Here is a 26894-nt window from a genome sequence, read left to right on the forward strand (position 1 = left end):
CAAGTTTGAAGGTATATTTGGGAGTTACCAGTAATACAGGTAACTGCTGAAGCTCTAAATATAGAAGACAAACTAGAGGAGCTTGTTTCTTGAAGAATTCTTGTCATGCTTGACATTTTTTACAGAGACTTCTTAAAACAGGGGCCTATCTTCTTTGGCTAACATGTGCAGACTAAAATGAAAGAGCATAGTATATTATAAAATCAGTAAAAGGTAAGATAAATTTAGGCCTAAAAATAAAGAATAAATACACTCAGTTGAATCTGAAGCTCTAATTTACAGATGCAAAACTGCAACAATACATTAACCTATATGTAAATACATCTAGGGAAACAAAAAATGAAAGTAAAATAGAAAAAGGTAAAAGAAGTGAGGCAAGGAGAAGAGAGTGGGCAAAAGGACGTAGGAAAATCAGGAATTTTTTAAGGCCTAAAATTTTAGTGAATCAGATGTGGAAAACGGATTAACACTGAGATCAAATGAGAAAGGAGCAAATAAGGAAAGATGTATTACAAACCAAGAGTAAAAAAGGGAAAACAAAATAACAAAAGCAAAAGCTATTTAAAAAGAATAAAGGAAGAGGTGATAATGAAGTAAATTTAAAAAGTACGGAATAATAAAAAGATATTGCAAAATATATCTTTTGAAAATAAACATACTAATAACTTGACAATAAAGTGAAATATGTAAGACAAACATATCTGTGTCATTATTTAGGAGTGGTGAAAAGTACTCTTAAATAATAATTTGGTGTCTAGCAGGCCTGGATTTGAATCTACTTTAACTTGCTAGCTATGTGACCTTGGGCAAGCAAAGAAAATGCTTATAACAATTGTAAAAATACCTGTAAAGTGCCTTATACTTATGGCTCAAAAAATGAAGGAAATGAGAGAAAAAAGTATAGATTACTATATGGAAGTCAAATTTCTAGTGACTTTTCTAATCTAAACATGAATTATTACAGTACTTGAAATAAACATAAAGTTTATTTTTAAACTGAGAACTGAGTGACTAAATTGCTTGTGATAGTTTTACACTGCTAGGTCAACCCTGCCTGACAGTAACAATAGGATGTGAGACTCAATATGCTCATTCTATCTCAAATTCTGTCACACATACGATGACTGCTATTTACCTTTCTCCTGAGCCATCTGTGAAAACAAACAAACAAACAAAAGAAAAACCCACCAGGGTAGGAGTCAGCTAGTTCTGCTAACAAAACTAACCAAAAACCTTAATTGTATTGCCACCAGCACCTGAGCCCTTTGTCATGAAAGCTACCAATAGGGTGGAAATTTAAAATATGAGATATTTTATTTTACATGTTTTATTAAATCCTATGTGTGCAGAAACGATTATCCATTTTCCTTCTTGTTTTTGTAAGACTTATTAAGTAGAAAATATAAATCTCAAGCTCCTTAAATGTGATTTTGAGGAACTGAGACCAAAACAATCTTTTGCTGTGAAACCAGATCCTTGAATGCACTACAGGAAAATATTATTTGATATGAATTTTTTTTGGTACACACAATTTTTCGAAAATATCTCTCTCTCCACAAAGTTAATTCAAATTGTAGAATTCTTCCAAGTCACAAAAGGAGTTTTCATGGCTCTGGGTACTTACCTTTGAGTTTCACATCCTATATCTCTGGAGCTCTTAACTGAGGGAACATGGACCATTAGGTCATGAACAGACTTGTAGTCTTTGAACAGCCTGAAACAGTTATGTGATACTTAATGAGCATGTACACAGGAACATTTTTTCTAGAGTAATGGCACAGACCTTTCATCAGATTTTCAAAGGTTTCTTGAAATGCTCAAGAACCATTGTCAGACATTTAAATAACCAGAGTGTATACAGTGTCCAAATATTTCCAAATTTTGACACTTGTAAGATGTCTTAATTAAAACAAGCCATGAAGTTCAGTGTCATAATAACCAGAAAAGTTATTTCTCTTGTGAGAGTAGTTCTATGTCTTTACTTCCTAGTGGTTTACACACTCTTTAACCCATATGACAATCTGGCTTCTGTCCCCAGTGCTCTGGAATTACTTCTGCCTGTATGATTAAGTTCCTCGTTGTTAAATTCGAAAATACATTTTTTGGTATTTATTTGACCTCTTGGTGGTAATATAGGATAAGAGCACAGACTCTGGAGCCAAACTGCCTAGGTTCTAATCTTAGCTCTATTACTTTCTAACTCTGTGACTTTGGGCAAATTACTTAACTCTCTCATGTCTCAAAGCAGAATCCTTTGTAAAGTTTATTTATATAGTGGTGTGACGAGTACTTACTTCAAAAGGTTTGGTCAGTGTGAGAAATAAGCTCCTAACAAAGAAAGTGTTATGTAATAGTTATTATCTGGTGCCTCTGATCACATCTTTCTTGAAAATCACTTGAAATCTGCCTAAGTTTCATTCTGCTTTTGATGGCTCCTTATTTTCATCTCCCTACTTCTAGGCTTCCTCCCTAATATATCTTTTATGCCAAGGCCTATATGATCACTTGAAACTATAAATCTGATGCCATCCTTTGCCACTGCCATTAAGATAGTCTAAAATCCTCAGCATGGTAGACAAGTCCCTTTATGATAGTGTACCAATCTAGTTCTCATTCCTCAAGTCTCCTCTGTTGTCTGTGCTTACCCTATGGGCTAAGCTGAACCGAGCTGTTACATTTCCAAAATATGCCTCGCTGTCTTTATGCATGCCTTTGCGCATGCCACTGACTCTTCCTAGAATGCCCCATTCTCCTTCTCTAGAAAGTCTTCTCTTACCATACTTCTTCCCAAAATAAATTAGGTGTCCTTTCTTAATGTGCCTCCAATAACCCCATACAGTATTTATCGCACTCTATTTTAGATGCCACTTTGGTTGCTGATACATTTCATCTAGTCAGATCTTCCCACTGCCTCTTATAAAGAAAACCAGGAGCCACATTACGATATCCTTGTTCTCTAATTTTTCTGCCACCCTGATCTTGAACCACTTTCTTTTTCCTTTGTTGACATTTACCCCATCCCTTTCTTAATTAGCCCAACAAGATTAGAGAGAAATGTATCTACGAAGGATATATGTACATAAATTAACTAGATAATAAAACTTCACACTGAAGTGAATATTCTAGAAGTATTTATTTCATTGCTGACCATTAGGTTGCAGCATGCAACTCTCAACAATGAGCTGCCCCTCTCCACTCCTATAGAAGCTCCAAATACTATGGTACCACTATTTAGGTTTTCAGCCTTTCAAAGGCTTTTATTATCAACATCATCATTACTTAGGCAGGAGCCTTTTAGGGACTTAAAAGCACTTATTATCTATAAAAAGTAACTTCATATTGCATGCACAAAATTCCCAATTGGCAGATTTAGGTCCATAAAAGAAAAAAAATATTCTAGTTCTATAAATTATCAGGAATAAAATAGCATTCCTCCTTGCCTTGTTATAAGGAAATAATATTTTTTTCCTTACCAGGAATCAGGATAGTATCTTTGAGGATCCCTCAGGGTTATAAAATTGCTTACTGGTTGAAGTTTTCGCCAAAGATATTAAGAAATAAAAAGTTCGCTCATTTTCCTGTACAATTTAAAGAAATATCTGCAGTATGTACAGGAGTTTTACGTTATATTGCAGACCCTTGCGATAATATTTAAAAGGCCTATTTTCCCCATTAAAAAATTCTACCTCAGAAGGTAAAAGGAAATCCCCATCATCCCTGAGCAGAAAAGGAAAAAATCATGGGTACTTTAATTAGTTAATAGAAACCACTATAAATGAGTTATCTATCTCTAGAACATTCTCAGAGAATTTACATGAACCAAAACAGGAATGAAGTGCTCTCAGAGACTTTTTCTCAGGTAAATGTATTTAGTAGTTTGAGTAGCTGATCTGCAAAAACTTTAAATTTAATTAACTACATAAATGAATATTTTTTATTTTGAAATTTGAGAATGTTCTAAGAGGATGTCTACAGGACATGAAACTACTAGGTGCAGGAAAATTTTTTAAATGTTAGCAAATTGTGGCAGGAGGAAAACAAACAGTGGAGAAAATTGTGGTAGAGAAAGTAAAGAAGGGGCAGGAGAAAGCTGTAATTATAACCTGGGCCTTCCTTTCTTCTCATGAAGCCAGGAGCTTCATCCATATCCTATACTTGCTCTTACACTAGTACAAACCAAATGCTGCAAAATAAAAGTAATAATGACCCAAACTAATTTAAGTCTTTTGTTTAAGGAGTAAATGAGAGAAACATTGTAGCTTCTTAATCGAAGAGTGCTATAATTTCAAGGTATCTTAATATAATTCACTTAACCCTAAAGCAATTGTGCAATAAGCAAATTATAAAAGGAAAACAACAAAGGTTAACTTTCTACTGGAGCCAATAGACAAGATCTGTGGAGCACAGCAATTAACCTTCACATACTGGAGTCTTGTTTAAAAGGCCATCAAAAACTCAGATTATTGAAAATCACAAATGTCACCAACAAAAGGAATGTTGATTAGAGTCAAAAAAAAAAAAAAAAAAAAAAAAACCTTCCCAAAGGACTGCCTTCTTTGAAGGAATTTCAGAATGTTGCTAGTACAGGTTGACTAAATCTCATTGATGGCTCCATTAGACAATGAGAATGCCCCAGTCAATGCTGTTTTTAAAATGCACTGGGAGGGAAAAAACGAAATAACAATCTACTGTTCCCTAACATATATGGCTTAGCACCCAGAGAAAGCCTCTGCCCCTGAAACAGACTTTCTACATAGGGTTAAGCTTCATTAAATGAGGTGTAACCTTTCATTTTCAGGACGTCTCTTTTCTTTCAAGGTCTTTAGAGGCAGAAGTTCCACTTGGATTCTAATACACATCTCTGTGAGCTCAGTTTCCTGAAAATATACACCTACTGGGTTCTAGGTTCTCCCTTACCAGTGACTGTATTCATTATTTCACAGCCACCAGAATCGGACATACACTATTAACATGATGAAAAATACAGCTACTGCTGCAAGTTTGGCATAAGTGGAACGCATGTTCAAGTACTTCGCATCCTGGCGGTATTTCTTGGACAGACTGGACAAATTGTTAGCCTTTGAATCCAATGCTGTCAAAGAGGAAAAAAGGAAAACATTAATTAGTCCCTGGAAGTATTTTGCCAAAAGTATTAAGGCATTAAAAATAACCAAAATGAGCAGCACTGCAACAACCATGAATCTTAAATCATCATTTTTATTTTTAAGACTAACATTGCATATACTAATTGATGATCCTGAAACACGGTAAAATCTATAATACAGTTTAAAATTATCAGATCAGATTATGTCTGAATTTTTGAGGCTATATAGTAAGGTGGTTAGAAGTGCAGGTTCTGGCCTCAGACTCTTTGGTGCAGATATCACCTGTACCAGTTATGTGACATTGGTCAAGACATGTAACCGATTTAAAACCTAGTTTCTTCATCTATAAAATGGGGATAATAATAGTAACTATGTCATAAGGTTGTATGCACATGAGATTGCCTGTAAAGTGAGCAACAATGCCTGCACATGATAAATTATAATAATTGTTACATGTTAATAATTACTATCTTCAGCCGGGCGCGGTGGCTCAAGCCTGTAATCCCAGCACTTTGGGAGGCCGAGACAGGCGGATCACGAGGTCAGGAGATCGAGACCATCCTGGCTGACACGGTGAAACCCCGTCTCTACTAAAAAATACAAAAAAAACTAGCCAGGCGAGGTGGCGGGCGCCTGTAGTCCCAGCTACTCGGGAGGCTGAGGCAGGAGAATGGCATGAACCCGGGAGGCAGAGCTTGCAGTGAGCCAAGATCACGCCACTGCACTCCAGCCTGGGCGGCAGAGCGAGACTCTGTCTCAAAAAAAAAAAAAAAAAAACAACAAAAAAATTACTATCTTCATAATCTTCTAATGGTCTGAATCATATTCTCTTATATTTTGAAAAACAATAATGATAATCTATGTAAAACAAACTCAGATAATCAGAAAATTCAACTAACCAAACACAGTCTTAAGCTATACTTCAATGATGACTGCTAAACCACAAAGTAAAGACTACTATGAAGTAGCTATCAGGATTTATATTTCAATAGACACAGGAAAGTTGTAACTAAAATACAATAAGAAGTACTACAAAAAAAACCCAAGTAAATTAAGCTTTTTAGCATTTTCTGGCAAGTTTTTTCACCCCCAAGGACATTTGTAATGTTATCTTCTTATAACAGTTAACTAAGCACTTAGAGAAATAGCCAGATAGACACAAGCTAGACCAGATTAAAATATAGGGCATATTTGAATAATAAACACAAACTCTCCATTTGACATAATAAATTCTGATGAAACTTTTCACTTCTTTAAATTTCAGAAAAACTATTTTGCAATCTGATTGTTTCTTCCTTAAAGAATGCTTTTGGAATATTTGGGGTTGCTTAATAGAGACTGGTTTTGATTGGGAAACATGGCGTTACTTAATAACACAAGCATGACAGCCACGTCTGAATTAGCAACTGATCACATGAGCAAGAAAAACATCTAGCCAGGAAAAAAGAGTCAGGGACCGAGAAATAACCATGACAATGCACAGGGCATCTTTTTACAGAGTCTACAAGAATATACACTCCACTGGATAGGGATTCTAAATTACTGTGTTTGCTGCTATATCCTGAATGCCTAGAACAGGGCCTGGTATATAGTTAGTGCTCAATAAATCTAAATCTGCTGAGAATAACTCAGCAGAGGAACAATTATTAGACCATGTGAGACAAGTCATAGTTCAGAGAATTTAGATATGAACATTTTGAAATACAGGATAACATAAAGACAAAGCTATTGCTTAGAGAAGTCATTTAACAAATATTTATGTTACAGGCACCCTGTGAAGTGCTGAGGATACAACAATGATCAAAATGTACATGATCCCTGCCTTTAAGGAATTTAGAGTCTTGCATGAGTGATACAAGAAAAATTCCTGTGCTAGTCTACTTTATCCCATATAGGAATTGCAAGTCTGTATGACAAAAACTTACACACTCACTCACTCGAAATTTGATATTTAAAGAGTGTGAAGGTAAATGAATACTGCTCACTACTCACAAAAAAGTTAAAGTTTGTAGTTCATAATAAAAGAAAACTCATTTACTAATGAATATATAGCATGGCTGAATTCAAAAATACTTATTAAGGAACCTATTTGTGACCATTACTATGGGCGATATATAAGAAGTATGTGAAACAGATATAAAATACATAAACACTATATTTAAAGAGCTTACATGTCCACATTAAACACTTAGGTAATATTTAAATATCAGGTAAATATACATATACTTTTAACCTAATTTTACCTAATTACCTACACTTTTAAAATTATATGAAGGGCTGGGTGTGGTGGCTCATGCCTGTAATCCCAGCACTTTGGGAAGCTGAAGTGGTTGGATTGCTTGAGCCCTGGAGTTTGAGATCAGCCTGGACAGCATGGCAAAACCCCATCTCTACTAAAAAAATTAAAAAATTAGCCAGGCATGGTGGTACACGCCTGTAGCCCCAGCTGCTCAGGAGGATAAGGTGAGAGGATCGCTTGAACCCAGGAGGTGGAGGTTGCAGTGAGCCAAGATTGTGCCACTGTACTCCAGCCTGGGCAACAGAACAAGACTCTGTCTCAAAAAAATAAATATATGAAATTATATAAAAATATTTAATTATCCAAATATGTTTACCTGCATTAATATAAATATTTAAATATATGAAATATATGTTATATGGAAATATATTTAATATGTAAGTTAGGTATTTAATAAAGGTAAATTAAGTAAACACACATACATGTAATATGTTTTAAAAACATTATATTACTAAGTGCTTTAGAAGTTTAAAGTACAGAAGAGATTAATGTGATACAGGCTATAAGGATCAGAGAAGGCTTCTTTAAAGAGGCAGTTCTTATGCACGTCTTATAGAACAGGTCCAGCATTAAGGCAGAATAGACCACTAAGGATAGTGAAGAAGCTGGCATGGCTGCAGCAGAATGTTTGTGAACTAGAGAATGACAGACATTTGCATCCTTATTTTCCATATATAGAGCACAATGCCCTACAAATAACAAGCTCTCAATAACAATGGCTGACTGATGGAAAAATAAGTCAGACTGGATCTTATCTTGTAGTCCCAGATTTGAAAGTTTTTCAGAGAGGAATGCCTTGATGAAAATGGCACTTTATAAAGATTGATGTGGCAGCAGTAAAGTCTCCCAAAGAGGCTACTCTAAAAACCACTGCAATAAATCGTTGACAATTTTCTCTCATTCTTTTCATTTCCCTTAACTTATACAAGTGTTTATATAATTTACTGAATTTTGTGAATATCTTAGAAATAATCATTGCCTCTAATATGGATGAGTCCTTTACACTGTTCCAACTCAACAAAAATTAATCACGCTAGGAAAAAAACATATCATATTGGAAGCATTGTAATGTAATGTACTTCTGGGAGATAAATTCTTAACAGTCCTAGGTAGAATCTAACAGCATAAAAGGCACTGCAAAATGAGCTATCCTTGTCTATGGAATGAGAACCATTTCTTCATAAGACTTATTGCTTTTAGATACCTGAGAGTGCTTCTCCTCGTTGTAACACTTCTTCAATATTGGCCACCATGATCCTCTGCACATCTTGCAATTCAGTGTTGATGGAGCCTAGGTTTCTTCGAGCACGACTGTCAATGTAGAGCTTCTTGGTTTTTTGAATGAAGGTATCTAGAATGATGAAGAAAAGTGACCATGAACAATTTCTTTCACGGCCATCGAAGTACTGAGGTAGGAAATTAAAAGTTCTGAGTTGGCTGGGCGCGGTGGCTCACGCCTGTAATCCCAGCACTTTGGGAGGCCAAGGCAGGAGGATCATGAGGTCAGCAGATCGAGACCTTCCTGGCTAACACAGTGAAACCCTGTCTCTACTAAAAACACAAAAAGTTAGCCGGGTGTGGTGGCACACACCTATAATCTCAGCTACTCGGGAGGCGGAGCCAGGAGAATCACTTGAACTTGGGAGGCAGAGGTTGCAGTGAGCCGAGATCACACCCCCGCACTTTAGCCTGGGTGACAGAGTGAGACTCTGCCTCAAAAAAAAAAAAAAAAAAAAACCAAAAAAGTTCTGAGTTTATGCCTGGATTTGCCACTGTCCATGGTTAACCAAACTCTTGGTTGAATATCAAAACCTAGGCTTTTGATTTCTTCATTTGTAAGATGTAAACGTATAACTAGATGACCATTCAGGAGAAATGTCCTTTGAATTTCCTTTGAATTAGAAGTATTTGCTATATGAGGCTGCTATCAGAAGCCTTAGAGAAATTAAGACCCACTATAGTAAGCCTTTCTTGAAAACAGAAATTTTCAAACAGTATTCTGAGGATCCTTAAGGTTACTTAACTCCATACATTCCTTAAAAGGATGCTGGTAACACTCTAGCATTATTACAGCCTAACATGGCAAAAGGGTTCATGATCATTAAAGAGCTGAGAAACATTACTTTAAATTATTTTCCGTAATATACATTCCCAGTTTCATTCCATTCTAAAACCTCATGTAAAGCAAATATGTAATAGGGAGATTTCCAAAATACCAATATAAAACTGAACTGAAGTCTCGGCCGGGCACTGTGTCTCATACCTGTAAATCCCAGCATTTTGGGAGGCCAAGGTAGGTAGATCACTTGAGGCCAGGAATTCGAGACCAGCCCGGCCAACAAGGCAAAACTCCCGTCTCCACCAAAAACACTGAAATTAGCTAGCTGGGCATGGCGGCATGCACCTCTAGTTCCAGCTATTCAGGAGGCTGAGGCACAAGAATCACTTGAACCTAGGAGGCAGAGGTTGCAGTGAGCCGAGACCATGCCACTGCACTCCAGCCTGGGCGATAGAGCGAGACTGTGTCTCTAAATAAATAAATAAAAACTGAAGTCTCATCCATCTTTTGCTCATATCAGTATTTCTCAAAACTATAAGAAGAATGACTTACTATTAAAGATATTTTCAACTTTTGGCAAAAATCTTAATTTAAGTGTGCTGTACCCCTTTCATTGCCTCTTTAGATCTCCTCTCTGCCCTCCTGCACCTTGCTTTCTGCACTGGGAAGCTGAATGGGATGAAATGCCTCAACAGACTCCTTGCCCTGTGCCAGTTAGGTTCAGGCAATGAAGAAGCCCCAACAGTAGGGAAGAAGGAGAACAGACAGTGATGTCAGGGTATTTATTCCCCTGGCTTCTTTCAGAGAAGCAAGTATCCTTCTTCTGGAAGTATCCCTCTACCAAAAGTTACTGCTCCTCTCAAGTTGGGCTTCTCTAGAAATTTTCTCCTTTTCAGTTTCAGAAACTGCTCCTTCCCCTTATATATTCAGGCCTAGGGATGATAACAACCAGTATGCTGCTGGTCCGAGGTTACTGTATCTTGTAATTATCCTACAGCCTATTCATATCTTTGTATATAATCCCTTAAGCTAATTTGGGTGTGCCATCTATTTCCTGTATGACTCTGATACATTTGTCTTATTTTTGAGAGAGGTTTACGGGACTATTACTGCCTACAAAAATAAAATTTGAAAAACTGCACATTATATAAAGCAGCACTTGGACAGTGTACAGTTACGAAACACTACAGTGTTTTTCCAAAGCAAGATGACCCGTTTAGCAAACCTGAAACACTTCAGAAATTCTGAGACAGTAAAACTAATTTCTCTTTTAACTAAAAATTGCAGTAATATAGCCTGATTCTACTTGTTCTCACTTCCTGTACTTATTGTACTTAGGACATTTCCTTTGATCCCTTACAATGAGATACTTACCAGGTCTGAGGTGACTAGTCTTTCTATAATTCTTGTACAAATACAGACACCTATGCTCACTATTCCTGAATGTAGTAAATATTATACTCCAATACCATGAGTACCATGTATCTTCTATGTCTTTGTCTTGTTTTGTTTTTTAATTAGAGGATCTTATTCTACTAAAAGAAACAAAACACCATTCTTTCTGATTTCCCAATTCTGATCTCCAAAAATGAGCCTTATTATGACTGTGAGTCTGCAGACTGGGGTAAAGAAGAACTCAGCCATTATATGCCAATCAAGTAGATCTTTAGGCACAGTTTCTGTCACATGTGACTCTAATGAAGAATCAAACCAAATAACAGAAAAGGGCAAAAGGCAACAATTTCTATGGGGGAAAGATCAAAAGACTAGAGAAGAGTACTTTTCAGAAGGAAGCCTTAGTCACTCAAAAAGACAAAAAGAAGTGGAATGGAAAAGGGAGCAGAAGCTAAAACTTCAACAAGTAAACATCAGAAAAAAATGTATCAATATTATAGCAGTGTAACAAACAGCTTCTCCATACTGTTTGCTCCCTTGATAGAGAGAAGTGAGGGGCAAAAACTTACCAAATTCAATAAAGGAATAGGGTCGGGACACAGTGGGCACCTTCTTCCCATGCTGTTCATCAAATTCTGAGTGCAAATCTTCTAGGTAGGCAAAAGCCAACTTCTTAGGGAAGGCAGCTTCACATAAAACCAAATAACACACCCCCTGCTCAATAATGTAGCTGGTGAGACATAAAAAGCAAGACGAAGTTGTCTGTAAAGTAACAGTACTGACAACAGGTTAAAGCAGAATCTCTGTACCATGCAAACTTTTTAAAAATCTAGCCTAAACACTTTAAGGCTGGCTAAATGAGAAAGTCAATTTAAAATCACAAATCCCTGGAATCAGAAAGCAAACATCTTCCCATTATTAGACGTGTATTCTTTTTTTTTGTTTTTGTTTTTCGTGGTTTTTTTTGAGACAGAGTCTCGCTCTGTCGCCCCAGCTGGAGTGCAGTGGCCCGATCTTGGTTCACTGCAACCTCCGCCTCCCAGGTTCACGCCATTCTCCTGCCTCAGCCTCCCGAGCAGCTGGGACTACAGGTGTGCACCACTACGCCCAGGCTGGAGTGTAGTGGCGTGATCTCGGCTCACTGCAAGCTCCACCTCCTGCGGGTTCACGCCATTCTCCTGTCTCAGCTACTGCTAGGACTACAGGTGCCCGCCACTACCACGCCTGGCTAATTTTTTGTATTTTTAGTAGAGACGGGGTTTCACCGTGTTAGCCAGGATGGTCTTGATCTCTTGACCTCGTGATCCGCTCGCCTCAGCCTCCCAAGGTGCTGGGATTACAGGCGTGAGCCACTGCGCCCGGCCTATTAGACATATATTCTAAAAGGAGTATTTAGACATATTTATTATATTTTTTCATCCATTAGATAATCTTTTTTTTTTTTTTTTTTTTTTTTTTTTGAGACAGGGTCTCTTTCCATCACCCAGATTACCCAGGTTGAAGTGCAGTGGCATGATCTCAGTTACAGCAACCTCCGCCTCCCCAGTTCAGGCGATTCTCGTGCCTCAGCTTCACAAACGGCTAGGATTACAGGCACCCACCACCACACCCAGCTAATTTTTTATTTTTAGTAGAGATGGGGTTTCACCATTTTGGCAAGGCTGGTCTGAAACTCCTGACCTCAAGCGATCCACCTGCCTCAGTCTCCCAAAGTGCTGGGATTACAGGTGTGAGCCACTGCACCCAGCCCATTACACAATCCTTCAACTAACCTTTTAAACTTTTATTTTAGCTTGAGGATGTGTATGTGCGGGTTTGTTACCTGAGTATATTATATTGCATAATGCCGAGGTTTGGGGTATGAACAATCCTGTCACCCAAGTACTAAGCATAGTACCCAATAGTTTTTCAACCCCTGCCCCCTACTTCCCTCCTCTTCTAGTAAGTCCTCAGTATATTTATGTCCATGAGTGCCCAATGTTTAGCTTATAAACTTATAAGTGAGAACATACAGTATTTAGTTTTCTGCTCCTGCATTAATTCACTTAGGTAATGACTTCCAGCTCCATCCATGTTGCTGCAAAGGACATGATTTCATTCCTTTTTATGACTGCACAGTATTCCACACTGTATACGTACTACATTTTCTTTATCCAATCCACCACTAATATGTACCTAGGTTGGTATCTTTGCTATTGTGAATAGTGCTGCAATGAACATGCAAATGAATGATTTTTGGTAGAAAGATCTGTTTCCTTTTGGATATAAACCCATTAATGGGTTTGCTGGATCTAATGGTAGTTCTGTTTTAAGTTCTCTGAGAAATCTCTAAACTGCTTTCCTCAGTGGCTGAATTTACATTCCCACGAACAGTGTATAAGCAATTCCCTTTTCTCCACAGCCTCACCAGCGTCTGTTGTTTTTTGACTTTTTAATGATGCCCTGTGACTGTTGTGAGATGGTATCTTATTGTGGTTTTGATTTGCATTTCTCCAATAATTAGTGATGTGCACTTTTTCATTAGTTTGTTGGCCTCTAGTATGTTTTGAGAAATGTCTGCTCATGTCTTTTGTCCATTTTTTAAATGGGGTTATTTATTTTTTGCTTAATACTTATGACTTTTTCTTGAAAAATTCACAGTTGTGACTCCATCCACCCTTTGATTCTACATGGTAAACTAGCATACAAATATTTAAACTCTTTCCAGCCACAAAGAAAAACAGTAGATCTGGAAATTTCTGTGGATAGAAATGTAAGGTTAATGACAATGTTTACTGGGTACAAGACTAATAACACTCCTTAATTTCCAGTCCAGGAGAACTCTGTAATCAACTGAAACTTTTCAACAATGAAACTGACTTTCTTTTGTGATAATGAGTTCCCACACACTCTGGAAGGGGCTATATGATTATACGTCTGAGAAGCTCTTAGAAAAATGTTAGGCTACTAAGTGGTTTTCCAACTTCTTTTTAGCCATAGTATACACACACACACACAAATATATATATTTATATATGTAATATGTATATATAATAAGCAAAACTTATATTCAGAAGGCCAATGTATGTATCAGATAAAATCAGAAGTTCTTTAGTTTAAGTAGAAGTTTGCAAATATTTTCTCCCATTGTGCAGGTTGTCTCTTCACTGTGTTGTTTCCTTTGCTGTGCAGAAGCTTTTAGTTTAATACAGTCCCATTTGTCTACTTTCTTTTCTGTTGCCTGTGCTTTGAAGTCTCTGCCATACAGTCTTTGCCCAGGCTCATGTCCTGAAGCATTTCCCCTATGTTTTCTTCTAGTAGTTTTATAGTTTAGGGTCTTATGTTTAAGTCTTTAGTCTACTTTAAGTTGATTTTTGTATATGATGAGATAGGGATCTAGTTTCATTCATCTGATGAGGAACTAATATCCAGAATATACAAGGAACTCAAACAACTCAACAGGAAAACCAAAAATAATTCAATTAAAAAGTAGGCAAGGAACAGAATCGGCATTTCTCAAAAGAAGACATGTGAATGGCCAAGTATATGAAAAAATGCTCAACATCACTCATCTTCAGGTAAATATAAATAAAAACCACAATGACATATTATTTCACCCCAGTTAAAATGTCTATTAAAAAGACAAAAGTCAATAAATGCTGATGAGGATGAAGAGAAAAGAGAACTTTTATACACTATGGAAAACAGTGTGGAGGTTTCTCAAAAAACTAAAAACAGAACTACCATACAATCTAGCAATCCCACTGCTGGGTATTTCTCCAAAGGAAAAAAACTCATGTTAAAAACTTATCTGTACCCCATGTTTACTGCAGCACCATTCATAGCATCTATGGATAATCAAGAGAAATGTCCATCAACAGAATAATGGATTTAAAAAGTGTTTTTTACACACATACACACACACACACACACCATAGAATACTATTCAGCCATAAAACAGAATGAATTTCTATCATTAGCAGCAACATGGATAAATCTGGAGGACATTACGTTAAGTAAAATCAGTCATGCACAGAAAGATAAATATGGCATGTTCTCATTCGTATGTAGGAGCCAAAAAAAAACTTTTGAGCTCATGGAAGTAGAGAATAGAACTGTGGGTATTAGAAGTGGGGAAAGGTAGAGAGAAGGGAAGGATGGGCAGAGGCAAGTTAATGGATAAAAAACACAACTGGATAGGAAGAATGAGTTCTGGTGTTCTGCAGAACTGTAGGGTGAATATGGCTAGCTATATCTTACTGCATATTTTCAAAAAGCTACAAGAGGGGATTTTGAATGTTCACAACACAAAGAAATAATAAATATTTGAGGTGATGAATATGCTACTCTGATTTGATTACACATTGTATACGTGTATTGAAATACACTCCATATCCTATAAATATGTGTAATTATTACATGTCCACTGAAAATAAAAGGAAAAATTTTAAAACATAAGGAGGAGTTTAGGGGCCCAAAGCATTATATATACTCCCATCCTTGCCCTTTCTATGTGGCTCCTGAGGCATTCTAGGGCTCCATAAAGGATAAAGACTATTATATGATCTATCAGGCCCCTTAAAATAATGTTAATAATACAGCTGTCTTATTCCTTGCTTGGGCACCTGAATTAACTGGTCTCTTTGCTTTTAGTCTACACCATCTTCTATACCATCAGTTTTATTCCTAGAGACTACAGATGGCCATATTACCCTGCTTACAAACTCTAAGGGTTCCCTAATACCTACAAAATAAAATCATACTCCATGGTATTATATTTACAGCCTTTCAAAACAAGTGTAAGCAACATTCTATCATATATTTTAGTAATCCAAATGGCGGACTGTTTTCCAACGTGCTAGGTTCTTTAGATATTTGTGGACTTCTGCTTATATTGTTTTCTCTAACCATTAATGCTCTTTTATGTAACTGGAGAAATCCTGTTCATTTTCATATGTTCAATTCTACCATTATTTTTTCTGTGAAACTTCTTTATATATACTCCCCTCCTCTGTCCCGTTTCTTCGAACTTACCCCCAACAAATGGGAATTTGTTCCTTCCTTCTCTCTGTTCCCAAAACATTTCATTTAAATCTAATTTACAGCACCTTTTCATTTAAGACATTATAGTATACTTGTTTGCGTGTATCTCTCTCTATACTAAGAGAACAGCGTTAAAAGATAGGGACATGCCGGGCGCGGCGGCTCACGCCTGTAATCCCAGCACTTTGGGAGGCCGAGGCGGGCGGATCACAAGGTCAGGAGATCAAGACCACGGCCCCGTCTCTACTAAAAATACAAAAAACCGGCCGGGCGCCTGTAGTCCCAGCTACTCGGGAGGCTGAGGCAGGAGAATGGCGTGAACCCAGGAGGCGGAGCTTGCAGTGAGCTGAGATTGCACTACTGCACTCCAGCCTGGGCGACAGAGCGAGACTCCGTCTCAAACAAACAAACAAACAAACAAACAAACAAAAAAGGTAGGGACATTAAATGCAGGACTCAATATAAGGGCTGACAAAGAATAAACCCTTAATAGCTCTTGCATGGAAATAAAGGATGTTATGAGATTATGAATGTCTAAAGGAATCAGGCAGAAGAAAATCTCTCTCAATTCCATGAGAACTTTCTTAGGTCTCTGTTCGCTAAACCATGGTGAAAAGGAGGATACTAGATATTAAGTGACTATATTTTTGGTGTTAAAAATTAGAGTTCTAGAAAATATTTCAGATATTATAAAAATTAATACTTTATAAAACATAATGTCCAACATTTTCTTAGCCAATTGCCTAGGGTTTTATTTTTGTTTTGATGTACTTTTTACTTGTCTTTTGTAGGTAATTTTTGTTTTTAAAAGTAAACATAGCAGCTTCCTCCCTGGCCTAAGTTACCTTATTATCTAAGTCCTTAAAATAGTAAAGATTATTTAGCTAATCCGTTTTTATTTTCCTCTGATGCTCCCATACTCTTTTCCTTTTTAATCCTTCTTATTTTGTCAGCTTCAAACTTGGCATGTATTAAACATTAAATACCAATTATTTGTAGACAATTTAAAATCCAACAATGTTCCTTTGAGTCCTTTATCAGCTATATCATTGTCTATAACCACTGATTAAAATGCTCTTCTCTTCTATAATTTTCTTTTTTCAAAATAATAGTAACTAATATTTATTGACTTTTCCCATGTCTGTCAGACAAGATGTTAAATAATACACGTGGATTCCCCCACAAACCTCTCACACCTCCTATGTTTATTTTCACTACTTTATAGAGGAAACTGAGGCTGAGAGAAGTTATGTGAGCTGCTCAAAGTTACACTGTTGGGAAATGTTTGAGCAAGGGGACTAACCCACACATATCTGGCTCCAAGACAGTCCTAAAGCAAGAAGTTATCTATTATTGCATGATGGGCACAGCATTCATTAGACACATGTTAACAGGTTACTGTAAACATGTTGAAAAAAACAAACAAGATGTCCGTTTTGTAGAATTAGAGCCAGAGAAGTTGCTTCTCCCAAAAGACTACGTTTTAAAGTAATCTTTACTTTTAAAAAATTATTATTTTTATCAGGCATTCTGTTACTGTATTTCACACTTAAATGATCATAAAGAAATCAAGATTATACTCACTGAAAAGTCATGGCTCCTGCTTCCAAGGTACATCTGGTAGGGGACTGTTCATTCAACTTCCGAAAGAGTTGCTTAGCCTGACTCTGATACTGTTGAAGGTCCCGGCCAGACTGAAAGAAGACACCTTCATTTAAGAGTTTTCCACAAAAAGCTGTATCAATTAGTGAGAAACATCATATTATGAGGACACTCTGAAAGAGGTCCTTCATTTACAGGTAAGTAAGATTCATTTTAATGAAAGAAAGACAACCTACTTTCAGAGTACAGAGGAAGACCTAACCCCTACTTCTTCAAGATGACTGCATTTGTTATCTGCTAAGAAGCAAAAGCATATACCTCAAATACACTTAGAACTCTTAACTTTCAATCCAGTATTCTTTCCACTGTTAGGACAGTACTCTCCTCCTAACCCATTTCATTTGCAGTTACTGGCACAGAACCATACAGCATGTGCTATATTCAGGGGAAATCCCAGAAACAAGATTGATGAATTTCATTTTTATGTTGGAATATCCAGGAGAACTTTCCACAAGTGTTACAGTTTTGAGCATTTAAACAAAACTAAATGTGTGTACTCATAACTGCAAATTATTATGAACACTTTGACTGCAATTAGGTAAAAATGACCAAGAGTAGACACAAAGACTAGGATGTCAGATATTCTTTTTTTTTTTTTTTTTTTTTTTTTTTTTTTGAGACGGAGTCTCGCTCTATCACCCAGGCTGGAGTGCAGTGGCCGGACCTCAGCTCACTGCAAGCTCCGCCTCCCGGGTTTACGCCATTCTCCTGCCTCAGCCTCCCGAGTAGCTGGGACTACAGGCGCCCGCCACCTCGCCCGGCTAGTTTTTTGTATTTTTTAGTAGATATTCTTTACTGAATAAATCTATTTGGTTCCCAAGTTTGGACAGCGAAAGTCTGAATATCAAGGGATATATGCAGACAAAAATGAAAATAACAGCATTCAGATGTTATAATTACTGGTAATATTTTCCTGAACAATTTCTAACTGATTTTACAATTATTCTTTTTAAAAAGGGGGCAAATCTATTGGAAAAATAGCAGTGTCATTTCAAAAGAAGACAACCATGCATCACCAATCTACTAGATCCAACAGGGAAAGGAAATGCCTGAAGAATGGGAAGCAAACAGACATTGTTCATCCATCCACATGTGGGGAAGGGGAGCTTTCTGCCAGCTATCCAGTTATAGTCTGAATGTTTGCTGGTATCCCCCACAAAATTCATGTTGAAATCCTAACCCCCCAAAGTGATGGTATGAATAAGTGCGACCTTTGGGAGGGGATTAAGTCATGAGGGTAGAGCCCTCCAGAATGCGATTAGTACCTTTATAAAAGAGACCCCAGAGGGCTAGCTTGCTCCATCTACTATGTGAGGAAACAGACAGAAGGTGACATCTATGAACCAGGAATAGGCCCTCATTAGTCACCAAATCTGCTGGTGCTTGATCTTCACCTTGCAGAACTAGAAAAATCAATTTCTGTTGTTTACAAGCCACCCGGTTTATGGTATTTTGTTATAGTAACCCAGACTAAGACACTGCCATGTGATGCAAAGACATAATTCTATTTTGGAATTATTTATTTTACATAGAAAGAATAGCCTCCCTTTGGCAGATGTTTAATAACTAAATATTTAAGTAGAAAAGTATTTATGCTAGGGTCTCCCAGGATTTGAGCTCTAACTTTGATAAAGTACAAAGTGGTATCTTAAAATTGTAGATAGTATACTAATAAGTTGATAGTAAAAACAAGGAAGCAATAATAAAATGATAAAGCGGCAGATCAACAAATGTACAATTACAGGATAATAAGATTCTAAGCTATATATAAAAATGGTGAACTGGAAATTTCAATATGAGTAAGAAGGTGAATAAGCATGAGGTGAACCAGGGGAGATAGGCAGAGTCCAGTTGAGGTATTAGTTTGTAGATTTAGCTTAATACCACTGTTACGGCAATGATTTGTTTTATTGACATATATTTGTTACGTATTTGAGAAATAGTTCTATATTAACGTATGTATGTCTGTGTATATATATGTACAGTTTTATATATTAAACTACTTTATAATAATTATATTGAAATTATCATATTAAACAGTACTACTTATATGGTCAGCCAATAAGAGTGAATACTGTCATATACTTTTAGCCAATAAGAACTAGTGCACAATATTCTATTTTCCTAAATTTGAATGGTACTTACCATCTTTTTGTTTCCCCAGTGCCATTCTGAAGAGATCTGAACCCACAAGAGTAGATAAAAGGGATGCAAATAATGTTGGGAATGCTACTAAAGTGCCAAGAAAGAATATCAACATAGATCTGTGATTTTCAACCTTGGCTTCACAATAGAATCACTTGGGGAATCTCAAAAATAAAACTACTTATGCCCAGTCTCTACCACCAAACCAATTAAGTCAGCATCTTGGAGGTGGGGCTGTGACATCAGTATTTTTTACATAACTGCAACCACCGGTGTTAAATATAAGTTCTTTGCTTAAAAGGACTAGTTGAAGAAACATGGAAAAAATTGTCACTCAGATTGGTACAAATCCTTTGACTTTACAAGAGGCACTGTAAACATTACTGTAACCTGAGAGAAAGACTAACAACTGTATCACCTAATAAGAAACTGGCCAAAAGCATTCTACAATTTCAGGAATTTGCAAACAGCAATGTAAAGACTGCCAATATACAACACTGGGGATGCACTTATAGGGATTATGGTATGCCAACCAACATCTTACCGTGCTGGTTCAGTTAGCATTACCATCCTTGAGAACACAATGCTAGCACAATCTTCTTGGTTAAACAGTACTCTTTCTGGCATATTCATATAATGGAATACTATGCAGCCATTAAAACAATGATGTACAGAGTTTAATGATATGAGAAAATATTCATTAAACACTGTTAAGTGGAAAAAATTAGGTGAAACAGTCTTACGATATTATCTATTATTTAATGTTATATACACATACATATGTTTAAGGTCATCCACCAAAATGGATATAATTCGAGTACAGATTATAGCTAATACACACTGTTAACATCTTGGTCATAACATCAATACATTTTATGTATTTACTGACCTTTCTCTAATATGCACAAATTAATTTTGTAATGTGAAAAATCATTCATTCATTATGTATTTGCATCCAGTGTATTGATTATATGCAATTCTGATCTGTGAACTTTTAAGAAAGGCAAGATGAGGCCAGGCATGGGGGATCATGCCTGTAATCCCAGTACTTTGGGAGGCCAAGGCAGGTGGATCACGAGGTCAGGAGTTCAAGCCCAGCCTGGCCAAGATGCTGAAACACCGTCTCAACCAAAAATACAAAAATTAGCCAGGTGTGGTGGCAGGCGCCTGTAATCCCAGCTACTCAGGATGCTGAGGCAGGAAAATCATTTAAACCTGGGGAGCGGAGGTTGCAGTAAGCCGATATTCCACCACTATACTCCAGCCTGGGAAACAGAGTGAGACCTCAAAAAAAAAAAAAAGAAAGGCAAGATGGAATTAGACAAGATTCTTCAGAAATGATCATATGAAATTATTAAGTGTTCACTTTCTGCCAGGCACTGTTCTGAACACTTTACATTATTTAACTCGTTTAATCTTCATGAGGTGATTAGAATTATTAGGCCAATTTTTTACTTGAGAAGTCAAACTTTTTAGACTCTAAGCTAAAAAGGGAGGAACTAGGATCTGAAAGCAGGCAATCTGGCCCTGGACCCCCTACTCCTAAGCATTATGCTATCCTAACTCTATAACTGAAATTGTTTCAATAGTAGATCCAACTTTTAGGTGAAGTCTTACCATGTAATTCTAATTCATTGGAAATGCTCAAGAAACCATGGGGCAGCTCTGATCTAGATCTCCCAAACAACATAACCACTGTTTTACATACTGACCTTTAGTTTGCTTTCAAGATCAAAGTCACAAAGGGCCAACAGTTAGCCAGTCCACCTAAAAATATTTAGATGTCCTCATTCTGTTTTCTACTTCATCTAGAAAAGATTAATGAAATTTGTATATGATATAATTATAAGATATCTATTAGTAATCCAATAATGCAGTGGATCGGAATAATTGGAAAAACTGTGAAACAAATTTGAGGTTATCCAATAGCAAATTTAGGATCTGGATCTATATATTACAAAAGGTAGAAGGTAGCAACTTGACACACACCACAATACTTTTCGGTGCTGTCACCTGGGACTGCTGAACAACTAGTTGTATCAAATAATAACGTTTGCCTTCATAGCTCTTATCATTTTTAAATACCCACTGAACTCAGCTGGTCCAAGACCAGCAGCACCAAGAATCAACTACTTTCCTCTAAAAGCAATTACAGTAAGTGGATTAATCAACCCTCAGTGATTCGGAGCGTGAGACTATTTAACTGTACAACATGTTATCTGCTTTCCTAGAGCTTCCTGCTGCCTATTTGGTTAGATCTGACACTTTCTTCAAGTCTGGACTGCCCTTCACGATGCCAGAGGAAAATGAAAGAAAATACAATAATTTTGAGGCAGACCAGAAAGGTAGATAAAGAAATTGCAAAAATCCTAAAAGGAGAAACATACCATAAAAGGAATGAAGAAAAAAGATAAATAGGATATCAGTTAGGGAGTCCACATTTGAGAAGAAAAGCTCATCTCTCTTCCTGCCCTAAGTCTAAATTTTCAGTTAAACCCAGAGGAAACACCCTGTATAAAATACTCTGTCTATATTATTTTGTAAATTTTACTCTCTATTGTATTATCTGAATAACTGTCCATCTTCGGTAATACGGCAGGTTGTACAGGCACCCAGTAAATACCTAAAATATGATATCTATTATCAGTATAAATATTGAAAGTACACTGATAAGAAAACAAAAACAAACAAAAATGAAGATACATTGAATTATTTGGCCTGGACAATTAAGGTGCTTAAATATAAAACTGTTTGGTTGAGATACCTGTTTATTAAAAAGTTATTCCTGGACTTCTAAGAGGTTAAGGCATCATGAAAAGGCCTTAGAACAAGGCAGTAAAGTACAGTGGTTAGGCACTAAAGCTCTAGTCGACTCAGACAATACTTAATAAAAATCACTGGGTCTCAAGTCGGGGTGATTTTGCCCCCATGGGGCATTTAGCAATGTCTAGAAATATTTTTGTTGCCACACAAACAAACGAAGTGGGGAAGGGTGGTGGTACTACTGGCATCTAGAGGGTAGAGGCCAGGGATATTGCTGGACCTCCCACACAATATACAGGACACTTCCCAAGAACAAAGAATTATCTATCCCCAAATGTCAACAGTGCCAAGGTGACAAACCCTGGTGAAAAATTTCATTATGCCACTTATTAGCTGTGTGAATTTAGGCAAGCGATCTATCCTCTCTAAACCTCCGAGCTTCCTTATCTATAATTGGAGATTTTAATAGTACCTATTCTAATATGGTAGTATGAGGATTAAATTTAAAAATGCACTTTATAGGCTTAGCACAGTGTTTGGTATGTAGTAGGCACTTTTATAAATGTTATGTATACTATTAAAATAGTAAATTAAGTCTAAGATTCAGATTTTTACAGACATTAAAAGTTTAGGCAAACTTTATTATTCAAAGTCAAAACTCCTAAAGGAAAATATTATGGCACTACAATCACAAAAATATTTGTGTGTAAAATTTCTTTCCTTGTCAATTAAACAAAGCAATCCATCTTGATAAACCAATATGAAATCAATACCAAATTTAGAATTTAAAAACAATAAATCAATTAATTTTTCAAAAAGTATCACGTTAGAGAGTAGGGGCCACTAATATTAAGTAGACTTTCCAGTTCACTTTGTATTCTTTGCCCACACTGGAATTCAATGCCATAGTTTAAAAATTGACCAGATTCCATCCCTGCTACTCCCAACACACACCCACCCACTATAGGAAAACTATTTTTTAGTCAAACTACACATCCTTCAAGGATATTTCCCTACACTATCTACTTTGTTCAAATCATATTCCTAGGTTCACTGGAACAATTACATTCCTTCTGCAGGATGGTCCTAGAATATTCCTGAAAAACATTTCACATTAGCAAATCAGGGTATGTTAAATTGTTCACAGTTTATTTCAAAGATTAGACTTTGTTTTTATGAAATGAATAGAATATATTTCACTTAGCATGATCTGCAACTTGATTATCTGTATCACCACTCTCCTAAAAGTGAAAGTAAATACATTTCCAAATCAAACCTAAAAAGGCATATAACTAAAGAGAATAGTTCCTTACTACTGGATCCTACTGTTACCTTAATGTCATACCTTCTGGGAAGACTTTCCTGATTTCCTAAAACCAACTTAGATACATTTCCCATGTTCGACAAAACCCTCTTCCTTCTCCTTAGCAGTTAAACTACATTTTAATAGTATATTGGTTATCTGATTTTTCCACTAGACTGTAAGCTCCACAAAGGTAGAGACTGTGTACTCTAACCCCCTGCATTAACACTATGCCTGGTACATTTGATGTGCTCAGTAAAATTTTTTTTTGCATTAATATATGAATGAAAAGTCCAATAGAAGAAATGTGCAACCTATTTTTTCTATATCTCATCTTTTTTTAAGGCTCAAGGTTTTAAAACACTACTTAGACTGTATGAAAAAGTAAAATAAAATTGATCACTTTAAACAAATTATATAAATTCCATTGTCAGTTTTGTCTTCAGAACCTCCCAAGCTTGCTCCAGAAATCTGTCTTCAGAAATTTCCACTGTGATTCTAAAACACAAAACAGCTTTCTTTTAAGACGCCTGGAGTTATTGCTGTTTTTAATCAATTCAATATATTTTTGAGCACCTACTAGCATAAAGCAGCCATTGTAAAAGGTATGAATAACACAGAGATGATTAAGATCCGTCGTTTGCCCGCTAGGAAACTCAAGTTATTGAAAGACAAAAAAATAAGTTACAATGTATTGCAGGAATGTGGTACGGCGTATTGGAGAAGGTGGGAACTGGGAATAATCCTGAAAGAATGTGCTGTACTGAACTTTAACAAGTGCTTTTATGTGGCAATATTACCTCACCCACTTTCAAAAGATGTCAGCAAGCTAGGTCAAGGATCAGGTGCTACGTTATAGAGTTGAAGAACTTGGCTGATTTGTCCCAGGATTTATCCGTCAGCAGTCCTATTAGCAGCAGAAAATTAGAAATCCTGATTTTTAACAGTCCCTAAAGAGTCAAAGAACACTGGGTGATCACAATCAACCAAAGCTATCACTTCTCCAGAGCGTTTTTCTAAAGAGAAACAGGTAACACAAAAATCTGAACTCCTCCTTCAGGAAAGATTCCTCTTACCGGTAGTCTCTCCCACACCAAAAGATAAAACAGCACTTCAGAGAGGTCGGGAGTGCCCGAGAAGTCACAGAGGTCTCTCGGCCCTAGGAAGGAATCCGATGCTGAGGGCAAAGCGCGCTGGCAGACTTGGGGTCGCGGGGATCTAGTAAGCAGCTCACCTGTTCGTCCTCCTGCATCGAGGCGGCCAGCGGGAGCCCGTCCGCCACTCGGGCGATCATTGTTAGCAACACCATCTTCACAAATTACAGGGATCCAACACTGGCCCGGAAGGCCGTTGGTGTCGTCCTCACTTCCTCCGCCGCGACAACAGTTATTCCCTATGTCTCAGTTACCGGAGATCCAGCTGCTTGCGTCTCCGCTTCCCGCTGAGGTGGCCGGAAACAGCGCAAGAGCTTTCCACTACCGGTCCCCAGAATTGGCTTCCCTCGGAGAACCACAACCATCAGAACACTGGTTCCGCGATCTGCCTTCCACCTTCTGAAACTTCCAAGGTCTGGCCGGCTTTTCTGAATTTGGGGCTTCGAATAAGCCTCGCCCTTTGAGGGGCATTGCACCCAAGCAGAATCAGAATTTTCTAGTTCCTGAAACTAAGTCTTGGGAGAGAGCTGGGAAGGAGGGTGGGAGTTAATGGGTACTCCCCATTAACCATTAACCGTTAACCATGAAAGGTATGTAACAAAAAGGAAAACCCTGAAAATTAGGCTATTTTCATATTTTTTTCTATTTTCTATGTTATATATTCTATAAAATTTTCTATATTTATGTATTTCTGGACAAAGATTTTTGTCTATTTTTGCTTGTTTGTTTATGCGGCATCCCCACCAGGCTCCTTAAATAGTTTATGGTAAGAAGTCAATAAATATTTGTTGTATGTGTGAATAAATGAACAAGTACAGGACATCTTTTACCACCTAGGTCAGTCAGCCTACAAAAAGCTAGGATCAGGCCGGGCGCGGTGGCTCACGCCTGTAATTCCAGCACTTTGGGAGGCCGAGGCGGGCAGATCACGAGGTCAGGAGATCAAGACCATCCTGGCTAACAGGATGAAACCCTGTCTCTACTAAAAATACAAAAAATTAGTCGGGCGCGGTGGCGGGCATCTGTGGTCCCAGCTACTCGGGAGGCTGAGGCAGTTGAATGGGGTAAATCCGGGAGGCGGAGCTTGCAGTGAGCCGAGGTTGCCCCACTGCACTCCAGCCCGGGTGACAGAGCAAAAAAAAAAAAAAAAAAAGCTAGGATCTCTGATATATCTAGGTATTCCCATCTCTTTGTTCTTTGGTGTCCCCATCTCTACAGTGGGGATATTATCGGCCTTTCAGGGTTTTAATGAATATTAGATGAGAAAATCTAGGTGCAAGGGTTTCATAAGCTAAAACAAGAATCATACAAATGCTTTTATTTATCATTACTTAATAATGACTACTCTTTACTAAGTGCTTACAGTTAGTTCTCACATTAATAGAAACACTGTTAAGTATATTCTAGATATTAATTAAACAACCCAGTAAGCTTGTTTAGTATTATATCTCAAGTTTGTAGTTGAGAGGAAAGCCTCAGAGAGCTCACAGTGATGGGAATAGGATTTGAGCTCAGGTTCAACTTCAAATCCTGATGTGATTCTGTCTTAACTTGTACCCATTAACTAAAGAGCTCAGACTTTTGTTACCTTTTATATTGGCCTTCAGCATTAGAAGAAAACTAATATTCTTTTTGTGTGGCATTTTCTTTATTAAAAAGATTTTTATTTCAAGAGCTTTTGGGTTACAAGTGGGTTTTTGTTACATGGATGAATTATATAGTGGTGAATGCTGAGATGTTAGTGCACCCATCACCCGAGTTGCGTACATTATACTTAAAAAGTAGTTTTTTATCCCTAGGTCCCTTCACACCCTCCCCCTTCTAAGTCTCTAAAGTCCATTATATCACTCTGTATACCTTTGTGTACTCAAAGCTTAGCTCCCACTTAAGTGAGAACATACGATTTTTGGTTTTCCACTCCTCAGTTACTTCACTTAGCATAATGGCCTCCAGCTCCATCCAAGTTACTGCAAAGACATTATTTCAT

At 37.2% G+C, this 26894-nt stretch overlaps 1 protein-coding gene across 2 annotated transcripts; it reads right to left on the reverse strand.

Moving 5' to 3' along the window:
- SEC22B (SEC22 homolog B, vesicle trafficking protein) lies at positions 1–25384 on the reverse strand. 2 transcript variants are annotated; one of them, XR_001893124.2, is made up of 6 exons: positions 24988–25384; positions 17465–17574; positions 11428–11588; positions 8609–8755; positions 1625–5092; positions 1–172 (listed from the first exon to the last, which is right to left on the reverse strand). XR_001893124.2 is itself a non-coding variant. In XM_003892503.5 (5 exons), exons 1-5 carry the CDS (start codon positions 25060–25062, stop codon positions 4938–4940), a joined length of 648 nt encoding a protein of 215 aa, XP_003892552.1. In that variant the 5' UTR covers positions 25063–25384; the 3' UTR covers positions 1–4937. The 2 variants fall into 2 exon arrangements, 1 of the variants encoding a protein (XP_003892552.1); XM_003892503.5 differs by having other exon boundaries at positions 1–5092.
- Between the last annotated feature and the right edge of the window lie 1510 nt (positions 25385–26894).

Source organism: Papio anubis, chromosome 1 (assembly GCF_008728515.1).
Source record: "Papio anubis isolate 15944 chromosome 1, Panubis1.0, whole genome shotgun sequence".
Lineage (NCBI taxonomy): Eukaryota > Metazoa > Chordata > Mammalia > Primates > Cercopithecidae > Papio > Papio anubis.